A 26773-nucleotide genomic window follows, 5' to 3' on the forward strand; every position below is an offset into this window, starting at 1 on the left:
TAAAATTTTATTAATTTAATTGGATTTTTTTTTTAGCCGGTTTTGTTTTAGTTTTTTGTTTTAGTCGTAATTAACGTAGAAAGTGCTGAGTGCTCGGCCACAGGAAATGATTCTTCCACCCAGAGTCGTAAGCAAAAGCCACAAAGATTTAGTTTATAAATTATTTCGAGCTTTTATTATTATTTATTTACCATTTTTACCACCCATTGTTGCTTAAAAAATTAAAAAAAATACGCACAAAAACCCAACAAAAAAAAAAAATAATAATATATTTCAAGTCAACTGCTTGGATTTTTTACGAGCGATTCAGTTGATTTACTATCCAGCCCCCGAAGAAGTATCTGAGAGTATCTGAGTATCTTTGGCTGGTTCGAGTATCTGTGAGTGTGAGTGTGCTTGTGCTTTGTTTGTGTGTGTGTTGACAGGCGTGTTGAAATGGACAGTCAGCATCAGAAGCGGCCGAGCACTAAAAGAGATTTATGCCCATTTTGTCAGCTGCTCACTCACATTCCGTGTTCTGTATGTATATACCTCTCCGCCCTAAGCTCTCCCCAAAAAGTTTCCAAGTTCAATCTCTATGAAAATGGATTTCTACATGATTTTTACTGGCCGACATAAATTAGCCCACTATCCTACCAAAACAGCGAAAAAATTAAGTGCCAAAGCTTAATTAAGCCACATCCAGAGCGAGCGTTTCGGTTTTTGGGCTCATCATAAATTGGCCTTAGTGTTGGACTGATGCCGAGAGCGGTTCGATCAAAAACAAAGAGAAACCTTGCCGAAGGACCACCGGGTATCTGCTCGCATCCCAAACTGCATAATTTCCTAAACTGGTTTTCGACCTGGCCGCCTGTCCGTTGCGGATTAAGCGATTAAACAAATTAAAACAAATTACGTTTTTGCACCCACCACGGCGACGATGAGCATAAAATTAATAAAACTTTACCTGTCACGGCAAGAAGAGATACTTTTAAAGCATCCTAATTGGCATTCAACTTTCCAGGATTTTATTTAATACAAATAGAATGAAAACATTTTAAAACTCTTTAAAAATTTATTAATATAATAGAAGAGTTTCCGAAATTTTCTGGGTATTTCCTGATTTTTCGATTTCGGCGCCAATTGCTGCAGCTCTGTTTGTGTTTTGTCAGCCCATTAATTTCTTTGGTCTCGACCAGATATCCAGAGCTCTTCCTGCCCGATCCGGCCACAAATTGTGATCGACAAAATGGGCAATTATAATTATTGTTAACGGTTTGTTTATGCAGCATTAGTTTGGCTGTTAGTTTGGTTTCGGCCAATGCCGAAATTTATTTTAATATTTATGCACCGAAGTTCATTAAAATTGGAATTTATTATGGCTCGTGGTCTTGTTGCATGGCCAATTGGCCAATTGAATTTCAATGGAAGATTTCAAACAACAACAACCACACCAACAATGTGTATGAAAATTTATAGAAATTTTTTCAGCTTAGTAATTGTTAACAAATTTATTGTATATATCTTATTTGCATACTATTGAAAATGCGGTTTTGTGTGCGTTTTCCAATGATATTACGTATACGCCATGTGAGTTTATGGCGGACGCGTGTTTTGGTAAAAAACAAAATACGTATACGTAATATTGCTTATACGCCGGGTTGGATGTTGTAGGTACATATGAACGAAGAATCCAGTGATTCACACAAACTAATTGCAAATTCTTGAGAAGCAGGCTGATGAAAAGAAAGTCCGGGTTAACAAAAGGTTTTTTATGATTAACTGGCGTTTATTATTTTGGCAAATTTTTATGGTTTCGGTTGATGAACTGAGAGTTCTTTTCTTTTGATGGTTTCTCGCTAATTAAATTTGAGAGATTTATATTGTTGGTATTCTGGAGAAATTGAACAGTTAAGACACCCTACATTTAGCCAAAATTGCTATTAACTTTTTGTTGATGTTTTCCAAGACCTAATCTCCCTCTGATTGCCTATTGGAAAGAGGGAAAAAAAAACAGCAAGTATCGCGTTTCACTTGTCAACCCTTTTTACTATGTTTTAGAGATTTTGTTACATCGGTAATTACTCAACAATTTTTAACCTGATTAAGCAGAAGCGACAGAAAAACAACAACTGCCTTGAGGCAACGACATCAGCCTGTCGTCGTTGTTGCTTTTATTTATTTATTTTTCTTATTTTTTTTGTATTTGTTCTTGTTATTGTTTTTGTTTTTGTTTTTGCGGGCTGTCAATGGCACTCAGAGCTGAATGCAGGGCATGTGCTGCATGCATTTAACTTTAACATGACAAACCGCAAACTCATAATACACAACATCGGCGACAGCGATGGCAACAGGTTTCCACAACCACAAGATAAAAGGGGGTTCAAGTAGCCTCAACTACACAAACTCCTCCACTGAATCTGAACTGGAAAAGACCAGAAAAAAAGCAGCAGAGAAAAAAAAAACAAACTGTCCCAACTGTCTGAGCGGGCGATTCATAATATCATATTTCACTTCCTTCAGGATATCATAAAACTTGGCGCATTGCGTTGTGGCTCCGCTGTGTTGTCAACATTTATTGAAAAGTCGTGCCGATTTTATAGCCATTTTCACTGTAACCTGGGACAACACAGGAATCTCCCAATCCCAATCCCAATCCCCAACCCAATCCAAGCATAAACCCATTCCCCAAAGGCCATCATTCCCAACGTCTCCCAATGTCCAAAACGAAACCCATCCCTAAGCTGCCAGAATGGCGCTCCATTGCACTGACTTAGTTTATTTTGCAGCTATTTATCTCGCTTAGTTGGTACTTTCTGGCGTAGATTAAGTGCACTAAATACCAAAAGCCCCGGCTAGAAGACTCCCGCCGATCCCGAAACGATTCGAAAAAAAAAGTAAAAATAAAGAAGAGAAACAGAAACCCCAGACAGAGTTGCAGACAAACGGCTGGACATCGGACTGAAGGAGTTGAAGTTTCAGCCAGAGTTCGGGGTGAACTGTGGCATAAAGTTGCATTCGTTTATTTATGAGTTAATATACATGAATTATGACATCAAAGGCCCCACAGCCAGCCGAAGTTACTATACTGACTGGGTCTCTCTCTCTATTTCGACTGAAATCGAAAACGAAATGGAAATGAAAATGGTTGCCGATTCATAGGCAAAGTTTTTAGATCACCTAGAAAAAAATTTTAAGGAGTTTTAAAATAATTTTTTATTTAATTCTATATTAAGAATTATAATTATAGAAATAAAATAAAATATAGAATTTAGAATTTAGAAAGTACATGGACCTTTAAAAAATGTTGATCAATTCATATTCTTAAAGATACTTATGTATCTTATGTATCTTACATTTTTACTTTTTAGACAATATTTTTCATAATTAGATAACCCTGAATGATCCTCACAAATCTTTTCTCCAAGTGCATCCCTTTCCTTGCTGAACAAATTGTGCTCCCAGAAAAAAGACGAAATAAACCATAAAAAACGTTTGTTTTGACACGCGGCGTTTTGTCTAACGGAGGCGGCTTAATTGAGTTTCATTTGATTCAACGATTCGGCGGCTCTTTGGGATTCAATCGCTGCTGGGCCATCGGGGCATCAGGCAAATTAAGAGACCACACGCAAGGTGTGCTCCGGAAACAAAATAGCCATGCCCCTATGGATCGTCGAATTGAAGGTTGTGTGAAAAATTGTTTCACATACAAGCAGCCAAAACAGAAAAGAACAAAAAAAGATACAGCTATAAGATATAAAATAAAATGGAATATTTTATGACTAAACGTCAGCACGGCAACAATAGCAGAAACCCGGTGAAACAAGCTATTACCAAAAAATGAAGAAAAAACATGAAAATATATATATATTTGTTCGAGCTTCTGTTGCGGCTTTGCGGTCTGAGTTCAGATCATCGTTTGTCGGTCTTTTGCCTTTTTTGGTCAGCGTCGTCCCCCAACCCAGCAGCAGATCCACCGGAGCTCTAAAGCTACTCATTCCGGACCCAAGTCCAGCTCCATCGTTTGGTGCGTGTGGCATGTTGCCATTTGAGTTTTACATGTGTTTGCGGCCCCTTTGAATGCCGCTTTGGAAGCGTGTGCTTGCCGCTCTATATTACCTGAAAAAAAAAAACAACATCAGAAATGTATATTTGGGCATAACTGCCCCTCCTCCTGATCACCTCACCAATTAGTTACAGCTGTGAGTTGTGGCCCCAGCGGAAGGAAGTATTAGTCAGACTCCGAGAAATTCAAGGGCACGTGGAGGGTTTCTCCAACTAAACATCGAATTTCATGAATCGAATTCTTGAAACAGAATCCAGATGAGTCATCAATGATTGTTGCTCTGAATCATCGGATGAAAACTCAATGGGGAAGATGTGGCCAATAAAACATTGATAAGATAGTCAATATGATGTTCATGATATTTATAGTACAGAATCTAAAATCAGATACAAGTTTGATTTTTAATTAAAACAAGAATTGATAACTTGATTGAGAGAATTAAAAAAAATGTATAATACATTAAGCTGTATGTTTAAATAGTTGCTGATTACAATAATACTTTTTTGGAAAGACCTTATAAGGCAAAAAGTTAGAAAAACTACTCATGCAATCAACTAAATTTAATAATTTTTATCCTAATTTCTTCCCTTTTTCCCTGCGACCAAAATCGAATATACCTTTAAATATTTCTGTCACTATACCTTATTTGTCGATCCATATGCCAAATGCATTTGTCAGTGCCAATTTGGAGTGATTGGAGAAGATATATCGAGAGCGATGCTGACCACAAGATGTCAACGTTAGGACAAAATGCAATGAGAGGTTTCTGTGGTGCGTCCAAACCAGATTGGGTTACAATATTTTCCCCATAAAAATGTCGAAATATGCGCACGCCGGAACCCTTAAATTTTTTTTTGGACAAAGATTAGATCTGCCATGCGCAAAAATATTATGATGCGGCCAAAACCAAACCACAAACAAAACAAAAATAAAACCGCAGACAAAAGGCAAAAAAGCGATGTTTGAGGGACTGATGGAAAATAAAGCCAGACTCTGAATGCTTGAATAGATCGGGTAGATTGGCTAGATAGATAGATGGATGGACGGCTACCAATCTGGCTGCTGAATCATAGAAATATAAGCGCGATCATAAGCGATCGCCCAGAGATAGCCAGAAATTCAATTTGGCAAAAAATAAAGGATGGGAAGAAAAGTTTAGTTTGGCAGACAGACTATTTGAATTCTCTAGTATGGTTAGGAGTATGTATTAAGGTCCCTATAGTTACTATAGAAAAGTAATCCCAATGAAGTTATACCATTATTTGCTCAGAAAAATACGTCGTTAAGATTTGGTGGTTTATGATCGTTGCCTAATACAAAATGAAAAAAACCTATCAACATAATTTGTATACCTTTTGAAAGAGTATTGAAATAAAGTTCAAAAACCAAACCGGCAGTTCGACATTTTTGCTAATTTGTGCAGGGCGACTGCCAGGAGGCATTAGTGTCGCTCAGCTGTCCGCGGCGGTGTGAGCGACAGAAAATAAAGGGCTCTCGGACCTGGACCCTGGAAACCCTGGATAGGATTCGAGGGGGTTGAGAGGAAGGACCTGAAACTGGTTCTCCGGCCGGCTAGGGCGATCCACTGTCGGCTTAAGCCTCGAACTACACGCGAAATCGGTTGACAAAGCGACTTTGGCGAAATGACTTCATTCGTGTTTTGTGTGCGTTTTGTCTGGAAATATTCACGGGTCGGACTTGGCATAGGTGGGGTTTGGGGATCGAAGATCCAAGGGGCTTCTCGATCCGCAGCGATCTGTGCCAATTTATCGATCAACACGCTTAAGCGCATTTTGCGACGACGTCGCGAGATTTGAGGGCATTTAATTTGCCTGCTCGGGGGCTCCGGCTCTGCCTTCTGGTGAGCTTGATAAGCTTTATTGATGCGATTAGCGAAATGAGCTTTAGCCTGACAGCCATCAAGCCCCGACTTCTTGAAGTTGCAACCAAAACCGACAACCGACAACCGACATTTCTCATTAACAGAATCTTAACGTTTTTTTTCGGCCATCATCGTCATGATCGGCTCGCTCTTGTTGCATTTTGTCAATCGCATTTCGAGGATGAAGTCATTTGTATTTGCGTTCTGACCTTGACATGAAAGTCTTGGGAGTTATGGGATTGGTAACAGGAAGCTGATGACAGGGCTATAGTAGAAATATGATGGTTTTAAGGGATTGTGGCTTATAGAAAATTATTTCAAAGGGGTAAGACAGGAAAAACATTCCTTTAAGATCTGTACAAATTTTTTCTTAAAATGAGGAATCTCAAGTCCCTTTATGTATATGTAAGAGCTCATTCATTAATCGATTTAAGCCCCAGCATAGGGCCAGTATAAATTCGCAATCTGCAAAGTGTCACTAATAAACTTTCGGGGCCAGCTCATCACGCAACGCCAGATGAGGGCCAACAGAGTCCAAGCCAGATTACTTAATTCCCAAATTGGCCTTAATTCACGCGCCAAAGTGTGTTAAATTGCCATGGCAAGGTATCCCCGGATCGGAGGATCACAAAAATCCGAGGCGCTGAACTTTTGCATGTGCGCCCACCCGTGACTTGCCCCGGCTACCTGGGAGTTAAATCCGTCCAGTCCAGCCCAGTCCAGTCCCAGTCCATGCCAAGCCAGGGACAGTCCAGTCCATTCCACTTCAGCCCAGGGATTCCGATTTGGAGAGCCTTCCCTTCTGGACTCGGGGCACTTTGCTTGGATATCTTCGGCTTCGAGTGTCTGTCTGTGTATTTTGATGACTACTATCGGGTGCAGTCGCTTAAGCTATAAGAAGAGTGCCAAGCGCATCCGGAGGTCTTTTTTATGCATTTAAAAAAATGGTTAAATAAAATATTTAAACTTTAATACATGGATCACTTTTTATAAAAGAGTTTGGTTCAATAACCATTACCTTTATCCTTCAGGATCCTTCAGAATTTATTGAATAGTTATAGCAAGTAAGACCAACAGTTTTCTCTTAGTGTAGCTCTCTCTATCTATCCCTTTTCACCCAACCAAGGCGAATGAAGACGTTTCGTGACGATGACTGAGGTCCAGTCTTTGTACCTGGTCTTCATGCTTATTATTGAACTCAATTTGGCCGGCGCGTGTAATTTGACTTTGCCTTGAATTTGGCATACGGATTCGTTGCGCCTCCAATATTTGCAGAGGCCAAGCCCCAAGATGTGGATGCCTCGTCCAGCCATATCGCTCCAGACTCCTCCTCCGTCCCTAGAAAAATAAAACCAGATCGAAGAGGGCATCCACATCCACCGCATAGCTGCATGTCGTCGGCCACTTCCTTCCTCCCATCGATCGTCATGTGAGATCGAATAACCCGAGCCCCAAGAGTCGGTGCGGCAAACACAGGCCCACAACATAATTAATAAATACCATCAACATTGATTAACTCAACTAAGCTAATAAAATCATTTGTCATCTGACTGGAGCTCGACTAGTTAGCCCGAATGCCTCCTCCTGCTCCACTTTCAGTGCCTCCTCGGGTATCTCCTCCCGTTTGGCGAGTACATAAAAATCGCGTGACTAATTTCGCAAAATTAAAGCTGCAGCGTTGCAGCAGTTGCTGTAGTTTCTGTAGCTTTTAGTTGCAAGTTGCAGCAACTACAGCCACTCTCCGAGGCACAACGGGCCAACGAGCGTGTAAATAGCGCAAAAATTAATCAGTATTGTGGGTTGCCAAAGGAGCAAGGCGACGCAAGGAGCTTCAGAGCAGGTTCTCCTCATGGCCAAAAGAAGAAAGCGTGACACGAGTTAAATATACTAGAGTTTTCTTAATTGATGGGTCAGTGAGTCTTAGTTGTGGCAAGAATTACAATATTTTTAATTGTCATGACCACAATTTTCTTATCAAGCCTCGAATTTATAATCCAATTTTCTAAAACATCAACTAGTCACGCTGTCATCTTTATCACAAAATCGAAAGAAAAAAATCCTCGAGATGAAAAATCTCAGAACACGCACTAACAAAGCAACAAATTGAAACTAAATACTTTCAGTGCGAGGAGGCCATGGAAATGGAGATGGAGCCGCAGGATGAGATCCAGATTCGGTTCCAGCTTGAGAATCAACTTCAACTTCGGCTTCAGATTCAGATTCTGATTCAACAGATTCAACAGGTCCAGAGCAGGAGCTCTCTAGCTTAGAGATATGCTTCTTGTCGAAGGCTGTTCGTTCCATTTATTTAACCAGAAATTGTTGCGATCAGTGAGGAGTGCAGATTTTAATTGCCTCCCCAGAGAAAGAGATAGTTGTATGCTAGTGGAAAAGAGAGAGCAAGATGAGGCTAGTGGGGGATAGCGATAAAGCGATGTCCAAAATGCCAAAGATTCCTGCCGAAGACGTTCTCCACCGGAGACAAGGAGACGACTTTTGTCTCATGCGGAAATCGTTTCTTGTTGCTGGGGATGTGGATGTGGATGTGGTGAATCTCTGCCATCCAGGTCCTCCGGAGTCCGCACTCCGCACTCCATAGTTTTCCATGGAGACAGAGAGGAAATGCCTTAAATCAATTAGTTGAGCACTAATTGCCTCAATACCTTGTGGCATAGTTTGCCATTTGCTCAGCACCTGTTCGAGGACCGACCCCTCGCCTTTCGCCCGGTCTTAATCTCTGCAAAAGAATTCCTGCGGCCTTCTCATTGTTTGTTTTATACACAGTGAAAAAAATGGATGAAGATTTTAGATTTATTATTAATTTAATTTTTTATAAACTGACCACATTACTAATTCAATATTATTCTTAGGTCCAACTATTTACAAGATCGTACCAAATTTTATTCTGAATACTCTTTCTTTGGAAGTTTTTCTTTGTTAAAATATTTAATATATATATATTTTATGATTCATTTTTGAGGGTGTATTTTCTGCTCTCCCCCTCGACTGCCCCCCGAAGCTGCTATCTTTCTCACAATCAAGGTGCACACACTGAGAAGATGCCGCCAAGTTTCAATGTCTTCGCGAAAACAACAAGTGCAACAAAAAAACTGTCTCAAGTCCGGCCAGGAGGAAGTGGCGTGCAATGGATCGTATTATATATATGTGTATATACACATAAATACATATATCCTTATACATTTCGATATGGTTTTGGTCAAGCCAAGATGTTTTGTTGCTGGCAGATATGTGAAACTTCCTGTAGTCAAGATTCTGTTGTGGGATCCATTGAGATGGAGAGGGTGTGTCTCCGGCGTAAAAGAGTTCCTTTCATCTTGGGATAATTGGTGGTAAGGATGTCCAGCCCTGCGCTTTATAAGTATTATCAAATCGCACCCACTGGTGTGGACGTGAAAATATAATAATACCATAATTGAATACCCTTTGATTTATTATACATTTTATTCAATCACAAAATCAATATTGAAATTTTCCTGAAACATGTTTAAACTGAAGTTTTAAGTTAAACTATATTTTAAGTGAAAATTATTTGGCTTTTCAATATCTACATTAAAATCTGAATACCCCCGGGGTTCCTTTTTTATATTTTTGGCAAGGGCATCCTCAAAAATCAACAAAAACAAACAGGAACAACGCGATCACCAACAAAAAATACACAAAAACTTAAAAGGGGTAACAAAAAAAAAAAAACAACAAACAATAAGCCAGGGCAAAGTTAAACAAAGTTGGCGCACCAACTCACTCTCCCTTCGGATCTCGGATCTGGGATCTCGGATCGGTTTGGATTGGACGGGACGTCGGAGGAGACTTGGATTGGGATCGGGTCCATAGAAAGAAGGGTCAGGCCAAAGGGTTCGGGCAAACAAAGGAGTGCGTTGATGTCGATGAAGACTGAAGACCGAAGACTGTAGACGGGCACAAAAGCGCCCCGATGCGATGATTGCTTCAGTCGGTGGTTCTCCACGTACTGAGACATAAAATGTACACTTTCATTTTTGCTTTTCCAAAAATTTCACATGGGAGCTATAAAAACTTCCCAGATTGTAGATCCATAAAAAAATGGTACAAGAGAATTGATAAAAATTGGAGGGAAATAATATCTGCACAACCATACTTCAAAAGTATGGTACTTTTAGATACTTTATTCTAAGAAGCATTTTTTAAATCTTAGTACTCTATTTAAAATGTTTTCTTATATAAAAATAAATACAAAATAGGTAAATAATTTTGTCAGTGCAGTTCCAGCCATAGGAGGTCTGCGAACTGTAGCCGGCACCCAGGCGCAGCACCCCTTTTTCCGCCAAGGTGGTAGTGCTCAGCCCCTTCTACCACACCTGGCTCTACGCCTTTGTTCGGCCTTTATTTTCTTATACACACATGTGTGTGTTTGCTTATGAGTGTGTGTGTGCAAACCTGACGCCCATTCGCGCGCACCTCTGGAATTCAGTGGCCGCGAACGCTGCATAATGGAAGCCAAATGATGGGAAACTTTTTTGTGGCACCGATCTCCGACAGACAGGCAACTTTAGCGGAGAGGAAACGATCGAAAGGAAGCGAAAAAAGGGGGCACAGAGAGGGGGCAGCAGCAACAAAAAAAAAATACAAAACTAATTAGGCATAAAGTGCGTGTAATTATAAAATAAATTAAAGTCGAGCACTGACACTGCAGCATCGATTGACCTTTTTGTAACTCAATTACGATCATCAGTTGATGTCAGCTTGGCCACCCAGCTAGGAAGGGAATGGAAAGTGTACAGAGAAAAATTGGCTATAAATTGAAAGAGAAAAGCTTATAAAAAAAAAGGAAATAAAAGTCTTAAAGATAATTTTATTACACAAAAATTGTTTAAGAAGAAACTAAGTTTAGGCTTTTAATAATTATATGTATTTTTCTGAGTGACTTGGCCTGTGGCCAAGTCCTGATGTCCAACCAGCTGTCGCGTCTTTAGCCAAAAATGGTAATGTTTACATGCGTGTCGCCTCCATCCCATTGCCATCGCCATCGCCAATGGGACACTCATATCCAATAGCTTCGTCCCATTCCATAAACGCTTCGCAAACACTTTTTGCGTGCTGTTAATTACATGGTCGGGAGTCTCTCCGGTCTACGGTCTCCAATGTCCATAGACTGTGGTCTAGTCGGTCTCCGAGGGCATTACCAGTTGCTCCTCTGGTGGTCCGTGCTTGGTCATTGCTTCCTGGTAGCGTCCTCAATCGCAGAACTTGTCGCCCATGTTAACAGGGCCTCCGCCGATGATTGATAGCCAAAGGCACTAGGCCAACTGGGTTTTTATTCGATTGGGGTACAAAAAATGGCATTAAAGCGATTGGATTTTGTTGCTAAAGGCTTCCAAAAGTTTTTAAATTGGGGCTAAAGTGGGATTGGGGTTAAACTAATTGGGATAATCTTTATATTAAATATAGAATAGTAGTTCAGTAGCAAAAACCTACCAAGCTACTCAAAAAGTACTATACAGTTTTCTTAAATATTACCATCCGGAAGTAAAAAAGCATTTTTCAAAATGTAAACCCTGATCTGAGTCAACCTATAATGTATTTCCTTACCTAATCCGACAAATTCTCACGCCTCGCAACAATTGCCACTTAATTAACACAACGCACTTAGCGACGAGACCTGTGTCAAAAATTTTCATTGTGGCCCTTTTGGCCAAAAGAGAGCTGGTTGATGGCAAGGGGGGGCTTGAAAGGGGGAAGTTTGAAAGTCTTGTCATGCCAAGAAGTGCGCGTGCCGGGAATGCCAAGTCAATGAGATGCCCCCATCGCAATATATTGCCCATTCCGAGCCGATCTGTTGCAATTTCCAAATCAAACAGAGCGCGAAACGTGTGGCGTCTGCAATTACAACACAAAAGCGAGGATCAGTGGCAAGTGGATCAAGGGGCAGTGCAAGGTGGTGCTGGTGTGGTAGTGTAGCCGGGGCATGAAGGCAATACATGCTCCAAACATGACGAACAACAACTGTCATTGTCACATCCACATCACCAGAGCTCAACCATTGAACGCTCATGCGCAACATCGATCGATCCATCGATCCGGCGATCGGAACGGCGGAAGATGACCAACCTGGGGTTCCCGATTCGCTTTATTGTCAGCCTTTTTTATTTCGATTAATTTTATCCTTACCAAGGGTATTGTGAATACTTTGAAAGGGTTTTTTTGAAGGGTTTTAAAATATTTTAAAAGGGAAATTATAAATAAACGACTTTTAAATATTGGCTCCCAACTCAATTATTTAAAATAAATTAGAGGAGAAAAATTAGAGTGTTTTTTAAATCGGCTTTTAACCCATCTCTCCTTTAACTTTTTATTATTATTTACCTTTTTTTTACAATTTTGTATGCTGCACAGGCTGCACTGGCCGAATGGACAACGCTGGCGACTTGCAATTCATTAGGCCGCCTGACCATTTTTGGGCTGAACGTGCGCCGCTTTTGGTCTCTCGCCTCTCGTGGATTCTGCACAAATGCAACTGCAACTGCAACTGCGGCGGCGACAATAACTAAAACTGTAACTGCCACGGCAACATAATCTTAATCCGCTCGTTAGTTTTATTGATTAGGAGCAATGTCTCTTTGGGGCCAGACAGCGACAAGAGTCCAAAGATGCGACAACGACTCATTGGAGACGACAATTGTCGCCTCGGCGTGCCAACTAAATAACAACAATGGCACGTCAATCTCTAACTAGGCGTACTATGTGCCCCGTGGGGTTATAAGATGGCCAATAATGCCAATAAGCCAGCCACATAGGTTGCCAGGAGACCCGGCTCTAGGAGACACACAACAAAAAAATATAAAAAAATATTCAATGGCTTAAAATACGAAAAACTATCATGATTGCCTTAGTTATACATTTTTTTTCTGTGTATTGGGGCGTTGAGGCCAACAGATCGTGAATCATTTGCCAGGCATTTGAAATCATTCCTCTAATTATAAGTGACATAATGGGGGAAACCAGGATAAGGTTTACTTGCATGTAAGTCCAGAGATAAAGGAACTGAAGTAGGGCGATTTCTCTGAGGTGATCTTGTCTTTCAATATAAATTATTAACAGCTGGATAGGCTTGCATTATAAATGATAACTCAGTGGATTAAATTAAAATTGTAACTTGTAGCTGAGAAAGAGATTAAGAACCCTGAAAGATTGGCATTGCCAACTTCAAGGCCTTTAAATAATCATCAGTTAATCAAACATCTCTTTGGAATCCCTCATTCGTTCCCTTGAAGGTAAATAATTTTCCCACCCATTGGCCGAAACAAAACTGTCAAGCCAAGTGGACACATGTAGCACAATCACTTTTTATTTTTTTCATCTGTTGTATTTTATTGTGAGAAGTGTGTATTTAGTTAGCTCCATCTTCATCTGAAGATCAGTAGCTGAAATCAGGATCAATGCAAGCGTTCATCCAGGCTTAGGTTTATCTCAGCCCCATGGTCTCGTCTAGATCTGTCGGATGTCAGGTTGCTGCATAGTTGGACCCGGCAATTGCATGTCGTTGGCCATGGCCGAAGATCTTTGGACCAGGCCTCAATCCACAAACCTCAATCCGCAATCCTCTCAATCCTCCTGGTCGCTAAAACTTGAAAGCCACATTCGATGGGTCGCCGCTGACAGCGCGGAATTGTCGTTCGCATTGTCAGCTGGAATGGCGACTTTTGCCGACGATATACAAAAGATGCAACTGTCGCTGCTTGTTCTGTTCGCTTTTCTGTACTTTGTTAAGGTACCTCGATTACGACGAGAGGAGACTACCCTACGTCTCTGTGCCCTGAGAGCTTTATTGGTCAGTGGTCAAGCACTAACGAATACAACAAAAAATGCGCGCTGGGAAACGATGCGCTAGCCTTAAATAATTATATATATATGGCGAATATACCATACCAGATCAACGGGGATCTGGGGCAGCCCTGACCTCTCTCAGACTAATTGCCCGCAAATAATTGCACAAATAAATTCCACTTTGAATTTTTTTTGTTGTAATTGTTTTGTTTTTTTTAATCATTCATCGGTTTTCGGTTTCGATTTTTTTATTTCGATTGCATTCGCATTTTTCTGATCTCGCTTTTTTTTTTGTTTCAGCATTGTTTCTTGTTTTCCTTCGCATTAATACTTTACAGAATTGAATGTCTATGAGCTAGTATAAATTAATTAAATATTATAATCGTATCAAGCTAATTAAGCACTTAATTTATATGTATAGTTTAACTAGCCAGCTAAGTGAATTTAATTAATTAGTAATACCTATATGATGGGCGGGGAGAACGCACAACCGAAAAAGGCGGGTGGTGGTGGGGGAGATTATAAATTAAAATGCGTTCTTGTAAAAAAAAAATAATATTTCATATGATTTTTTCTCTTATGTGCAAAATTTCATAAATTCCAAGCATTCTGAATTTAGCCTAAAAAACTACAATTAATTTTAAACTTAATTATTTACACAATAGATTTTGTATGATCAGGCAATGGAGTTTTTCGTAATTTATTCCATAGAAATGTTCCAGCCCTGGCTTTCGAATTATTCTTTTTCGAAGGACCTTTCGTCCTGCCACTTCCACTTTGCATACGTTTTGGTCCTGGCCAAAGCAGTATGCAAGCAGTTCAAGCAGTGTCCACAAGGACGAGACAGAGGCGTTGTAAAAAGGGAAGGAGAGATGCGCGTTATTTAAAAAATTTCAGTCTTGTTTTCAATAAAAACGATTTTAAAACGACAGAGGCGAAGGAAAGGGAAACGCGCTTGGAAAAAATTATTAAACTAAATTAAAATTAAGTCGTAACTCTAGTGGGTTAAAAAATCGAGGGGCTTTGTAATTTACAAAATATTTTCTTCTTGCAGGGATTATTTATATCATTCGCTTACTTGACTAAAAACTGGGCAAACACATGTTCTGGCTTATATACTTTTTCACTTTTTCTCGAACTCTACTCGTTAATGTTCCTCCTGTGTAATACTGCTACAAGAAAGTGAGTGTGACCTAAAGGATTCCGGGTGGGTTAGCTGTATCTTTAACTAAGCTATAGTCTAGGCTCTTAAAGTGCTAATAACAAAGGCTAAGCGTAGACAAAATACATAACACATACAAAGGGTGGGGTGGAGCGGGGTGGGGGCAAGCTATAGAGAGGGCGTAGTGCGTGGGGCATGCCCCATTACAGACACGTGTAGATGACCTTCTTCGTTCGACACAGCTTGCACTTGACCTCGCAGCACCAGTGGAAGGTGCAGGCGCATCGCTCCACCACCACCACCTCGTCCCTTCGGTAGCCACGCCCACAGCACATCAGTCCGCAGCCGTCCACGCCCAGCGATGTCTCATTGCACTGCCGCCCGTGGGTGCCCAGGATTCCGTGCCGCAGGTTCTTCTCACAGAAGCTGGGCGAGGGCTCCAGGTAGACCAGATCCTTCGAGCCTGGTGGCTTGTGTTCCGGGTTGTGGGGGTTTAGTTGGAAGGAGTATCTGAAGGAGAGACAAAAAATGATACTAACATTAGTATTTTGGAAACTCTGGTTGGGGACGCTTCTGAATTCTTAATAAAATTCAAAATGTAGAAGAAAGAGATTAGGGAAGATCCTTACCTATTGTGCTTGCGGCCCCGACGATGTCCATTTCGGTTAGGCTGACCAGCTTGAGGCAAGCTGTTCGATTTGCTGGGATGACTGTTTTCCAGCAGAAGACTGTCCGGCATATGATCGTTCAGCATGCGTTCCTCTTCCTCGCCGTAAACCACAGACTGGGGCATGAGGGCATTCGGTCCAGCCGTATTGGAACCGACAGCATTGGGACTAATCACGGGTATGGAGTTCTGACTACGGTGATTGTTGACCTGAACGCGGGTGGCCCCATCGAAGCGGGCCTTGAGGTTATCGCCGACGACACGGAAGTTGGCCAATCGCATCCAGCAGGTCTTCACTGTACAAGAACCGGACATGCCGTGGCATTTGCACTCCTGTCGCATCTCCGCCTGAACGTGCTGTAGATGAAACAAAATAAAAAATCATGAGAGATCGTTCATTAGTATGACTTTATTAGGCTCCTTGCGATTCGACTCGCAATATGTTTTTCACTTAATTATTTTGCTGTTTTTTTCTGGCTGCCTGCCTGGCTGGCTGGCTGTGGAGCTAACTGACTGGATGGGAGATTGGCGGCCCGCCTGCCACGTTGTTGCAGTTATTAAAAATCAATAAATGTTGTTGCAACTTGCTGAGCTGCGTTGTGTTGCATGTTGTAATTGTTGTTGTTGCTGCTGATGCTGATGCTGCTGCTGCGCAGACCAAAAGTAAGAAATCAACGCAGTTGGGGGCCAAAGCAGCAGCCCCACGATCATCATCGTGCCGATCGCAATGATTATGGAGCTGCGGCCCATAACAAGTAATAAAATAATAACACAGATGGTGGGCCCTGCACTCTAAAATGGGTCCCAAGTGGTGCAAGGAGGCCAGAGGACTAGACCCGGATCCGGTGGAATCGGCATCGAACGGCTCTAGCCAAAAGCTGCATCTTAAATGCTGAATATTGGATGTTGGCGCAGTGAGCTACTTTCTACGCCCCACTAAAACGGACAGCAGGAGTGGAGCTGCACAGTGGTTTGGTTATGGGTTGAAATATAAGTTACATAAGAAGTTATGATTTCCAGAGTATGATGTCCTATTTGCAACTTATTCTTTTCGTCAATTGAAGAAGTATTTAGACTCGATTTTATTTGAAAACTATTTTGAATACCACTGTGCAACTGTATCCCCTAAAAAACCAAAGTCCTACTATTTTTTTGCATGTGGAGGGCAACTGGAAGCTGTCAACGAGTTAATATACGAGCGACACAAGCGCAAACGAGTGCAGATATCCCCCACATATACTTGTTCGACGGTGAAAGAGACGGACAATGTGGCAGGGAAAGAGATGGGGCGAGAGCTTATTCCTTGGCAGTTAGGCCAATTGGCGTTCGGCTCCAATTAATTGCGGGGAAGGAAATTGTTGTCGCTGGTTTTTATTAGCGCTCCAGTCATAAATCGCCCCAGAGCAGCCAGCATTAGGCCTACTTATTACTAAAAACCTGAGAAAACATCCTCCGATTTGTTTTAAAAAATTCAACCTACCGCTCGTCCTGCTTCGTTGTTGTGGAGATTCATTTTCTCGCGGAGATTGCGACCACGCTCGCCAGTGTCCACGAATTCCCGGGAGAACTTGAATCCGAATCCGATATTGTCAGAGCAACCGCCCCATTCCCAATCCCTAACTCCGGCCACGCTGCCAGCCTGGTGGTTGGCCTGGGGAGATCGGGACTGGTGGCTGTAGTCGCAGGTGCAGGACTCGATGGTCCCCTCGCTGCAGGCCCTGGCAATGGAGTGGGTCACCGCCGCACTGGTGATGGCGTAAATGAAGCTGGTTTCACGGCAACCTGCAAGAAATTATAAAAATTTTTAAATTAATATAAAAATTTCAATTAATATTTCAACTGAATTATTGTTTCTCCTTCAATGCCATCATTATTTTCTTAGCCTTCTGGGTGTTCCACTTGGCACTTGGAGTCCAACACACAATCCCCCAAGACAAGATCTCAATCTCAGTCAAGTCAAGTCAAGTCCTCCTCGTCGTCGTCGTGGGCAAGCGTTTCGTTATGAAAATTTTTCGTTATGAATAATGACACTTGTCTTCCAAAGTCTGGTCAATTATGACACTTCAAGTTATCAATGCCACCGTGGCACAGTGGAGAAGAGAGATGAGCCCACCAAAACCTGACACAGATTAAACGCTCAACTATAAATTCCAACTTAACACTTTCGGTCCATCGCAGTACAATCCATTCGAGTGGACAGTTTCCCCTCTTTTTCCATATACCCCATATATATTTTTTTTATTTTTTTTATTTTTAGTAACTGCCTCTGTGTGGAGGACCCTCGCTTCTGTTTCTGTTTCGGTTTCTGGTCTGGAGAGTCCGAGAGACCATCACAGATAAAGAACAATGAAAATTGAATTTACATGTTGCAGATAATTTTTCAAGTGGTTTCGCCTCAGTTCATAGCTCAAGATATGATATATATTTATAGGGTTTGGTCTTGTATCTTCTCCGTTCAGGTAGCTGGAAATTCTTGGGTAAAAAGTATGAGTAAGCGGATGGACTGTCAACTGGGTTTTTGAATTATACAAATGAATTTCGTAGAGTGTCAAGTACTTAAACATTTAAGATTTATATTTAAGAACAGTTTTAAAGGGAACTATATTCGTTTTATGATAATAGTTCCCTGTCCTTGTTTTTTGGGGATTCTAAAAATTACCATCAGCCTTTTAGTTTCAAAGGTGTTGATTGATGTACCTATGATTGACTAGTCTATACTTGACGATTGACGCATACCCATGCTAGACTATATCACCCAAACAACTTCCGCTTGGTGTTAAAAAAAAAAAATTTCGCCGCTTTTGATTTCGATTTCCTGGAATTCGACCACGAACGAAACCGAAAAGAAATGATTTGTTTCTCCCACCATGTTTTTTTTTTCAATTCCCGGTTAATGTTTGTTTGTTTGTTGTTGGTGGTTTCGTTTTTCCTTAAATAATTTCACGTTTGTAACAAAATTTAAGGCGCACACAGGTAAATTGTGTGTAAATATGTGCAAGATGTTTGGGCCGCGATAAGAAAGCGGCGCATGCGCAAACGTTTTGGCTTGAGAGTATCCAGAGGCTCGCAGGGGCGTGGGTGGTAGGGGATTTTCCCCTGGAACAGTCGTGTGGAGAGGAGGTGGTGGGGGGTAACAGTACAGAGGCGTGACACAGTCATTGGTGACTTTGTTTTCTGGTGATTAGCTTAGCAAGAATTCGCGTTACCTTTTGGAAGCGAAAAAAAAAAACGAGAAAGGTAATTTCATTTTTGTTTTTTATGTTTTATTTGGTGTTTGCATTTCGTACTCTCCTTTCGTGGTTTCTTGTGTAAATAGCGAACAAAAGATAATAAATTGAAAAAGATCGGGGGTTTGGTGGTTCAATGGTTGGAGTATGTACCTACCAGTACCCTGAGCAATTAACCAAAGAAATGCCAAATGAGCGGGGTGTGGCCAAAATGGAGCAACCAAAAAAAAAAAAAAGTAAAATTTCCGTATGTGTAATACGATATGGTTGTATTTTTTTATTTCTGGTCTGGTATAATTGCCAAAACGGATTTCCGCTGTGAGTGGGCGTGTCGCAAACTGATTGAAATTGAGAGCAGCCCGAGTAGCCCAAAAAGGAGGAGAATCAGGAGCAGGATTTAGTCTGCTGATCACCGAGCTGAGCAACTGCCAAAAAATATAACTGAAATATAGCATGAGGGAGTAGGGCTCATCGCAGGGATAAGCTGCTTAGTGACAGCAGTTCTCGGAATAGTTAAGAGACCTCTTGATATAAAACCCACAGGAATACAGCAAGGACACCCGGGGTGGCTTCGTCACGAACCGATGATTGCCAAAAAGGAAATCTCTACCCCCGACGAGAAATCACTAATAGAGACAGCCTGTTAAAGCGTGTGGCGTGGCAAATTGACAAGGTGTCACCAATTAGAAAACAAGTTAGAGAAGCCTAAGCCCAACCCGAAAAAGTGGACATAAAGAGTCCCCTCGGCGACAGGCTATATGAATTATGTCCTGGAATCTGGTGTGCCCCGCTGGCAGGGTCTTCAATTCTTTCCTGAATTTTTAGTTTTAGAGCCACTGGTTCCGTTCGGTTAGCATTCGAACCCCAAGTGTTAATGGTGCTCTCTATAGGTGTTAATTAGGGCCAAGGGCACAGAAAAAACATTAAAAATTTGATTGTGGAAAGCGATGAAAGTGCTGCGATAAAAAGCTGTCACCAGGGCAATAATTTCCCTTTTTTTCTCTCTCTCTCCCGTTTTTAAGTAATCCATAAAATGTCAAGAGTTGCCGAAAAAAAGAGGGGCTCATAAAAAGGATGTTAGTGAAGAGTCAAAATAACTTGATAAGGTCAAGAGCCTGGCTATAAAAGTCAGCTGCTGACAGTCGCAAGGGATCGAAGCCACGCGACGCTGGCCACGCCCTAAAATGTATATATTTCGTATATATCCGTGAGCCATCCCACCAGGTAGTTTTAGTTTTTCAGTTTTCAGGATGTTCAGGAAGCAGGACAAAACGGTAGCTAATAAAACGGCAGGCGACTGCAATTCTAGCTAAAAACGCGGCAGGACAAGATCTGCGCATGCGCGACTTTTGTTTACATTTATATAAGAACAACTGGGAGATCTCCTGGGATTTTGCTGTTTGGCGCAGCAGGCGAACAAAACTCCCCGAAGACGACAAGCACGTTTGATTGATTTGAATGGCTGACTGACTAGCTGACTAGCAGACTGAGTGAGTGAGTGAGTGACAACAGTCTGTTGTCGTCTGTCTGTTTGTCCTTTAGAGTCCAGTGGTTTGGTGGTTCAGTGGTGCTGCCAACTTGTCCTCATTAGCATAAACCCGCTGAAATCCAAGTGGAGCAAGTGCAGCCAGCACACAATGCGCACTCTTTGTTCCTCGTCCGAGGGAAAGTGGCCTCTTCAAAAGGGTAGTCAACCCATATATGTATATATGTATAAAATATACATATTACCAAGTGCTCTCAGATCGTATTACAATAACAAACAAGCGCCACCAAGTAAGAGGTCCAGGGGAGTGACATTTCATAACATAAATAAAGTGGAAACCGAAGGGAAAAAACTGGATTTCAGTTGGTTATGCAAGCAATTTGTGTTTAGTTGCCTTGTTTTCTAGTTGCAACTGCATATATTGTAAGGAAAAACGAAGGCGTCGACAGCAATAGTTGATGCATAGATCATATTTCCCAGGGATCGTTAGGATCCCGAAGAAGCTAATTGAGATTTGGAGGAGATTGGTAACAAAAATAATACCCGCATGTGATGCAATTTGAATTTTAGCTTAGAGAGAAAGATTGCCATCTTGTAATTTAATATTTACAATCCCGCACCCCTTTTAATTTCATATACAACTTACCTCGATCTACGATTTTGCCGAATAGATTCTTGCCCCTCGAAATGGTTTTCGTCGAGCAATTCCAGCGGCGATTCCGGAACTGGTGCTGGCACTCGCTTATGGCCAAGTTGGCGCCTTTGACAAGAGCTCCCAGTACGCCAGGATTGTCCCTGACCAAACGTCGTTGTTTTCTTCTCAATGTTGAGTGAATGGCCGGATCCATGTACATAATGGGTGTAATGTTGTTTGGTTCGCCGACCTTGGCAATGCCCCTGAAAGAAAATGGATCAGAAAACCCAAGAGTTAATAGAGCAATCGAGGGGAGAACAAAAAAAATGGGTTGTCAAAACTATTTAATGCTTGGCTTGGTTTTTGCGCCTAATTATGAGAATGGGAATGTGGGGAAGGAGGGTTTTCCAACAGCTGAAATATATATTTCCATGACATCTTTGTCTTTGGTTATGGGTTTGTTTTTTTTTTTTGTCATATTTTCCAGGGTTTTGTGTGTCTTTCCACTTGACTTGAGAGACGGTGTTGCTTTTCTTTTCGATGTGTGTATTATTTTTTCGGTTTTTCATTTTGCGGCTTTTTTCTGTCCGTTGCCTGGGCGGTGCACGTCAATTGCCGGCGTAACTCAAGCATAAACCACACACACGGGTACGGGTATTATCCATAGATACACATATACTATTCAGATAGACAAATATTTGCCGGCACTTGTCGGCAACGCTTTGCTCCTCTCTGACCTGTCATAATTTATTTTCTTGTTTCGATTGTTGATCTTTATAGTATTTTTGTTCCTCGCTTCATTAGTAGCTGTATATCTATATATTCATATATATATTTATTCATACGCACAACAAACAATAAATAAACACAAACAAATGTATATTATTGGCAGGCCTCTGGAAATGCAAATTAATTGCCAATTCAATTGAATGTTGATTACGGTGGGAACGAAACGGGCATTCCATTTGAAACAATTGCGCAATGCAATGAAATTTATTAAAAACGTTCGTAAATAAACCAAAAAACATGATCGAAAGTGTAACATCTGCCACGGGTCGGGGGATTGTGCCAATCGATTTCAATTCCCAGGCGGATTAAAAAGATTCCCCATCTGAGATTTATGCGACGGCAATCCGAAGTCACACATACCTGTGTATTTCTGTGTGTTTTTACGTATTTTTGTTGATTTTTTATTGTTGAGACTGAAATTTATGCCGTTATAAAAAGTTATTAAGGCTTAGCTGAAGTTTTGCACATGATAAAAGTCAAACAAACAACTCATCACAGCTGGGGAATCTCTTGAAGCTCTTGTGGGTTATGACACATAAAAGGGAGTTCGCTTTTTTAATAGTTAAAAAAAAATGTAACTAAAAAAATTATTTCAATATTAAACAGTCCCTTTTAGATTTTTTATTGTAAAAAACAATTATAATAAAATAATATAAATTTATTACGATTTATTTAAAATTTTTTTCTTAAAGGGAAACAAAAGACTTAGGCAACGAACTTGATTTCCCTTCGGCCGCAAGTCAACACATTTTTGATGCATTTTTGTGGTAGAATTAAAAACAAATACATTCTTTCCATTCAAAACCCTCTTTCATCTCTTGAATTACTATTCTCCTAAAAAAATCTCCATTCATATCTTAAACTGTGTCACACACACACACACACACACACACTATCATGCTTCATCCCAAGTAAAAGTTGAATGCGCGCTTAGAATTTTTAATTGCTTTCATCAGAGGAAGAGGCAGGCAGACCAGAGATAAAAAACATCTTTCAAGAAGTTGAAGCTTTATTTTATATTGTGCATTTTGTGGCTTCCGCATTTAGTGCGTGACCGCTCAAGACCATTTGAAGGCATGTTTGTTGCTGTGGGAAATGTTTCTCGAAAACTTTTTTTGGGCGCGTGCCTTGTTGTTGTTTCTCGACTTCTGCCACCTATACTATTTTATTATTTTTTTTTTCGGCTGCTGTTTGCTTAAATTATTTGGAGGAAAGCGCTAATTGGTCACTGCAATTGAGCATTTAATGGAAAATATTTGACGGACTTACCACCACATGGAGCCCCGGCCCCTGCCGGATTTCTGTTTGCCCTCGACTGGGACGATGCTGCTATCGCTGCTGAACAGGGCCATCAGGCAGATCACAAAGATATAGCTGATATCCATTATTGTTAAATTTTGTGTTTGAACGGCACACACTCACTAACACTTGCTAATATATTATTTGATATATATTTTGTTTTCCGTTGAGTTGTTGTTATTTGTTTGCGAATGGTTAGGGTTATATTGATTTTATCGAGCAATTTCGCGTTCAATTAGCGCACTATAAATGAGGCATAATCATCATTAGCATGCGTATGCCGATATTGCTGCTCATATTTGTGGAATTAATTGCGAAATCGAAGACCGGCGATGATGATCACACGGCAATCATGGGACGCAACAATCAGACTTGTGTTGTACGAGTTTTCCCAAAAATTATAGATGTTGTTTGTCCGTGTGTGTTTAGACTTTGTAGAGTAGAACGGTCTCTTGGTATGCTCTACTTATAGATCGGTGCTTAAGTTGGGTTTATCGCGACGATTCTTCTTGTTTAATTCGATTCGAGCGGAGGAGTAAAGATTGTTGCCCGGTTAAGCGCCAACACTTAACTGAAACACACGGTGCGTTCTTTCCAACGACTCTGCGTTTGTCAGCAGCGACCCGATTTCCGAGATGCCCGATCCGCTCCGATCGCCTCGTCAGCCTTCGGTTTTTTTTTCAGTTGACACCCGATCGGCGATCGCTATATTCCATTCAGTTAGAGTGGGGCGGAGCAATGGCTCCGATCGCCATGGTAGTCTGTGCGCCAGAACAGCTCCGCTATATCTTCGGCCATACTTCCGACACGATCGTGTCTTCTCTTCGTAGTATCGCCTCTCTCTCTATCCGGGCTATATATAACTCGGTGTGACTGTGTTTGTGTGTGTGTGTGTCTTATATAGCCGGCATGGCCAATAAGAAATGGCGGAAATGGAAAAACTCTGCTGCTCGGCATTTTCGGTATAATAATCGATTGTATTGCCAGATTATTTGCGCAATCTGACGAAATTTCGTAATACCATCAACCTCAGTCAAGCGAATGCATTTAATTATATTTATTTGTGGCAATTTTTTGGCTAACCTTTTTTTTGCGAGGCATTTATAAGTTAAATTTTTATGGCTGCTTTGATATGCTTACCGTTTTTCGTTATTTGCGGTTTCAAACTAATCATTTTGATGGATAATAGGGGGTTTTGTTTTATAGTTTTGGCTTTTATACCTTTGCTGGAAGAGGTACTAAAGTTTTAGCTTTCTGGGATATGTTTTAACTATAAATATTTATCACTATTTCAAGTGTTAATATAATAGTTTATCTGTAGTTAATTTTTAAAGTCGGAATGGTCATATAATCATATCGTTGCTTGATTACCTCTTTGTTGTATAAGCTACTAATTCTATATATTTAAAAATCCATTAATTTTTATAATTATTATTTTTACAATTATCAAATTTATACTTAAATAGTTTCTCTTATTTGGAAATAATACCACAAGAAATTCCTCAGTACTTGGCTGGTGTATACATGCTCTTGGCCAGAACAAGTTTTATGCCTCTTTTCGGAGTAGATTTTTCGGAGTCGTCTGCAGTCTTATGTACTGGGCTCGAATGCAGCCAACTCACTCACACTTGGGCCATTACATTCAGAGCTGACTTTATGTCTTACCTTTTCCTTAACCATAACCTGGCTGCTTCCACTAATTGGACAGTGGCGGCGTCATATGTGTGTTGTTAAATAAAAGCAGGTATCCCCCTCTGCTTTTCCCCTTTTCCCCTTCTGAAAACTCCTTCCCTTTTATGTTTCGGCCATTTTAAACGAATTATAAATGTATTTTTTTTCTATTAATGTTCTATTTTGAAGCACAGGAAATATAAAATTTTTAGAAAATAAATAAAAACAGGAAGAACAAAATGGCCATCGGAACTCAAACCGTTAGTCGCTTTAGGCCAAAAATCCCTTGGCAAATATTAGCATAGTCTGGGCGCTGGAAAAAAGAGTTAGTAACCAAAGGAAAAGGGTAAAGGAGGAGTTGCAGGAAATTGTGCTTGTATTTGCTTAGGCCCCGGGGCCGGGGCTGGAAAAATTAGCGCGTTCTTATTAATTTTATTGCTCGGGAAAAACCAAATGATGAGACACACACGCACTCCCAGACGTTCACATTCGTCGGGTGAGTAAGAACAGAAGGCTGGAATGTAAATAAATCATAAAATCTGAACTTTTACTCCTCGCTGCTGTAGGTACCGATCATCACTCTCCTGGCATAGTCTTTTCACATTTCAGAGGTTGTAAAACCAACCCGAATCGGTCAGACCAACTATAGTCTATAGCATAATGGGTCTATTTATTAACTAATGGCAGATAGAGACAGTGGTGGTAATTTCTTAATGGGTAATGATCATGAAAGAGCCATTTAAAAGAGTTGTAAAAAATTTAATAAAATCTATTTTAATGTCTTCTAAAAATAATACCAAAATTGTTTCATCTGTTTAACATTTCCTCACTCTATTTGTATCGAGTTTGTACACTGGTTAGCCACCACAAAACAGTTCGTAACAAATTCGAGGCTAACCAAGTTCCGACCTTCAATCTGATATGGCTAATCCATCAAAATATAATATCTATGCGTAAAACATCGCCACAACAATTCTAAACAAACCAAAACCCAAAACCCCCGAGAGACTCAACCTTGAAGTGGCAAAATTAAGCAGTGTGTGCGTCCTTGGACTTTTATTTACAAGGACAACTGTCTGGTCTACCAACAAGGAGCTGGTGTCTCAAGGATATTACCAAAATATAGCAGCTTGTTAGGGAAACAGGTCGAGAAGTCAAACTTTTATTGGGTTATATATGTACATTCTTTGTCGTAGTTTCAGATTATTGCACAAAAAGTGAATGCTGGAATTTTAAGGAGTTTCCCAAACAAGTCGAAAAGTCAAACTTTTTCCGGACTAAACATTTTCATTTTCTTACACCTTTCGGTAGAGAGTGGGTGTTGTTTCCCTAAAAGTGTAAAATCTAGGCTCATAATTGCAAATAATCGCCTGGCGATGAAGCGCAACTAAAATGCAGGCGGAGCAGGAGGAGGTCCTGTACCTGGGCCTGCTAATCGCTCACAATCGGAATTTATATGGTCGGCAATCATTTGGCATCATTTGCAACTTTGCGTCTGCAAGTTGTAGGATTCCCTCCGCCCATTTGCCCCCTGGTCCTGTGGATCTATGAATTCGTTAGGTTGCTCAGTTGTCAACAGGCGGGTAGAGAGCGTTGTCGCATTAGGCACGCTGTGTCCTGTCAGCAGAATTGGTAAAATCAGCAGCAGAAGCAGGGCTATCCGCCACTGGCCAGGGGTCATAGGCCAGCACCGATCGCCGCATGACTTTTCGTAGCCCGAGTTTTCCGTTTTTGTCCCTTGCAGGGTGTGAAAATTGCTTCCAAATAAAAATTTGCAACACTGTGCTGCGTTTATGGGCCTCCTGTTTTACAAAACAGCTAATGTGCCGTGCAAAAATGATACGCTTCGAGCGGGGTCTGGAGTTGCCTCGGGGTTCTTCTTGGGTTCCAAAATTCCCTCTTCTAAGTCCCGAGACCCGTGATCATCTCGACGATCATCATGGACGAGCTGCTCGCGATCATCTTGTCCTGAAGATTTCCTGAGCGTGTCCTTTCTTTGTTGATTGAAAACAGTCCGGGCACTTGCTGTGCCTTCTGCATGTTTTATTGCACTCGATTTTACGCTCAAATCCTGTCTGAACAGATCGGTC

General features: G+C 41.0%; 1 protein-coding gene and 1 long non-coding RNA gene across 2 annotated transcripts in view; one reads left to right on the forward strand and one right to left on the reverse strand.

Annotated features, from left to right (window-relative positions):
* LOC26514672 overlaps positions 1–26773 on the forward strand; it is a 66210-nt gene that overhangs the window by 32368 nt on the left and 7069 nt on the right. The gene's annotated exons all lie outside the window — the stretch shown is intronic.
* LOC6508748 (protein wingless) lies at positions 13939–23684 on the reverse strand. The gene is made up of 5 exons (XM_001963224.4): positions 22983–23684; positions 20937–21187; positions 17058–17359; positions 15540–15934; positions 13939–15420 (listed from the first exon to the last, which is right to left on the reverse strand). The coding sequence occupies exons 1-5, from the start codon at positions 23096–23098 to the stop codon at positions 15114–15116; spliced, it is 1371 nt and encodes a 456-aa protein (XP_001963260.1). The 5' UTR covers positions 23099–23684; the 3' UTR covers positions 13939–15113.

The sequence above is a fragment of the Drosophila ananassae genome, chromosome 3R, assembly GCF_017639315.1.
Source record: "Drosophila ananassae strain 14024-0371.13 chromosome 3R, ASM1763931v2, whole genome shotgun sequence".
NCBI lineage: Eukaryota > Metazoa > Arthropoda > Insecta > Diptera > Drosophilidae > Drosophila > Drosophila ananassae.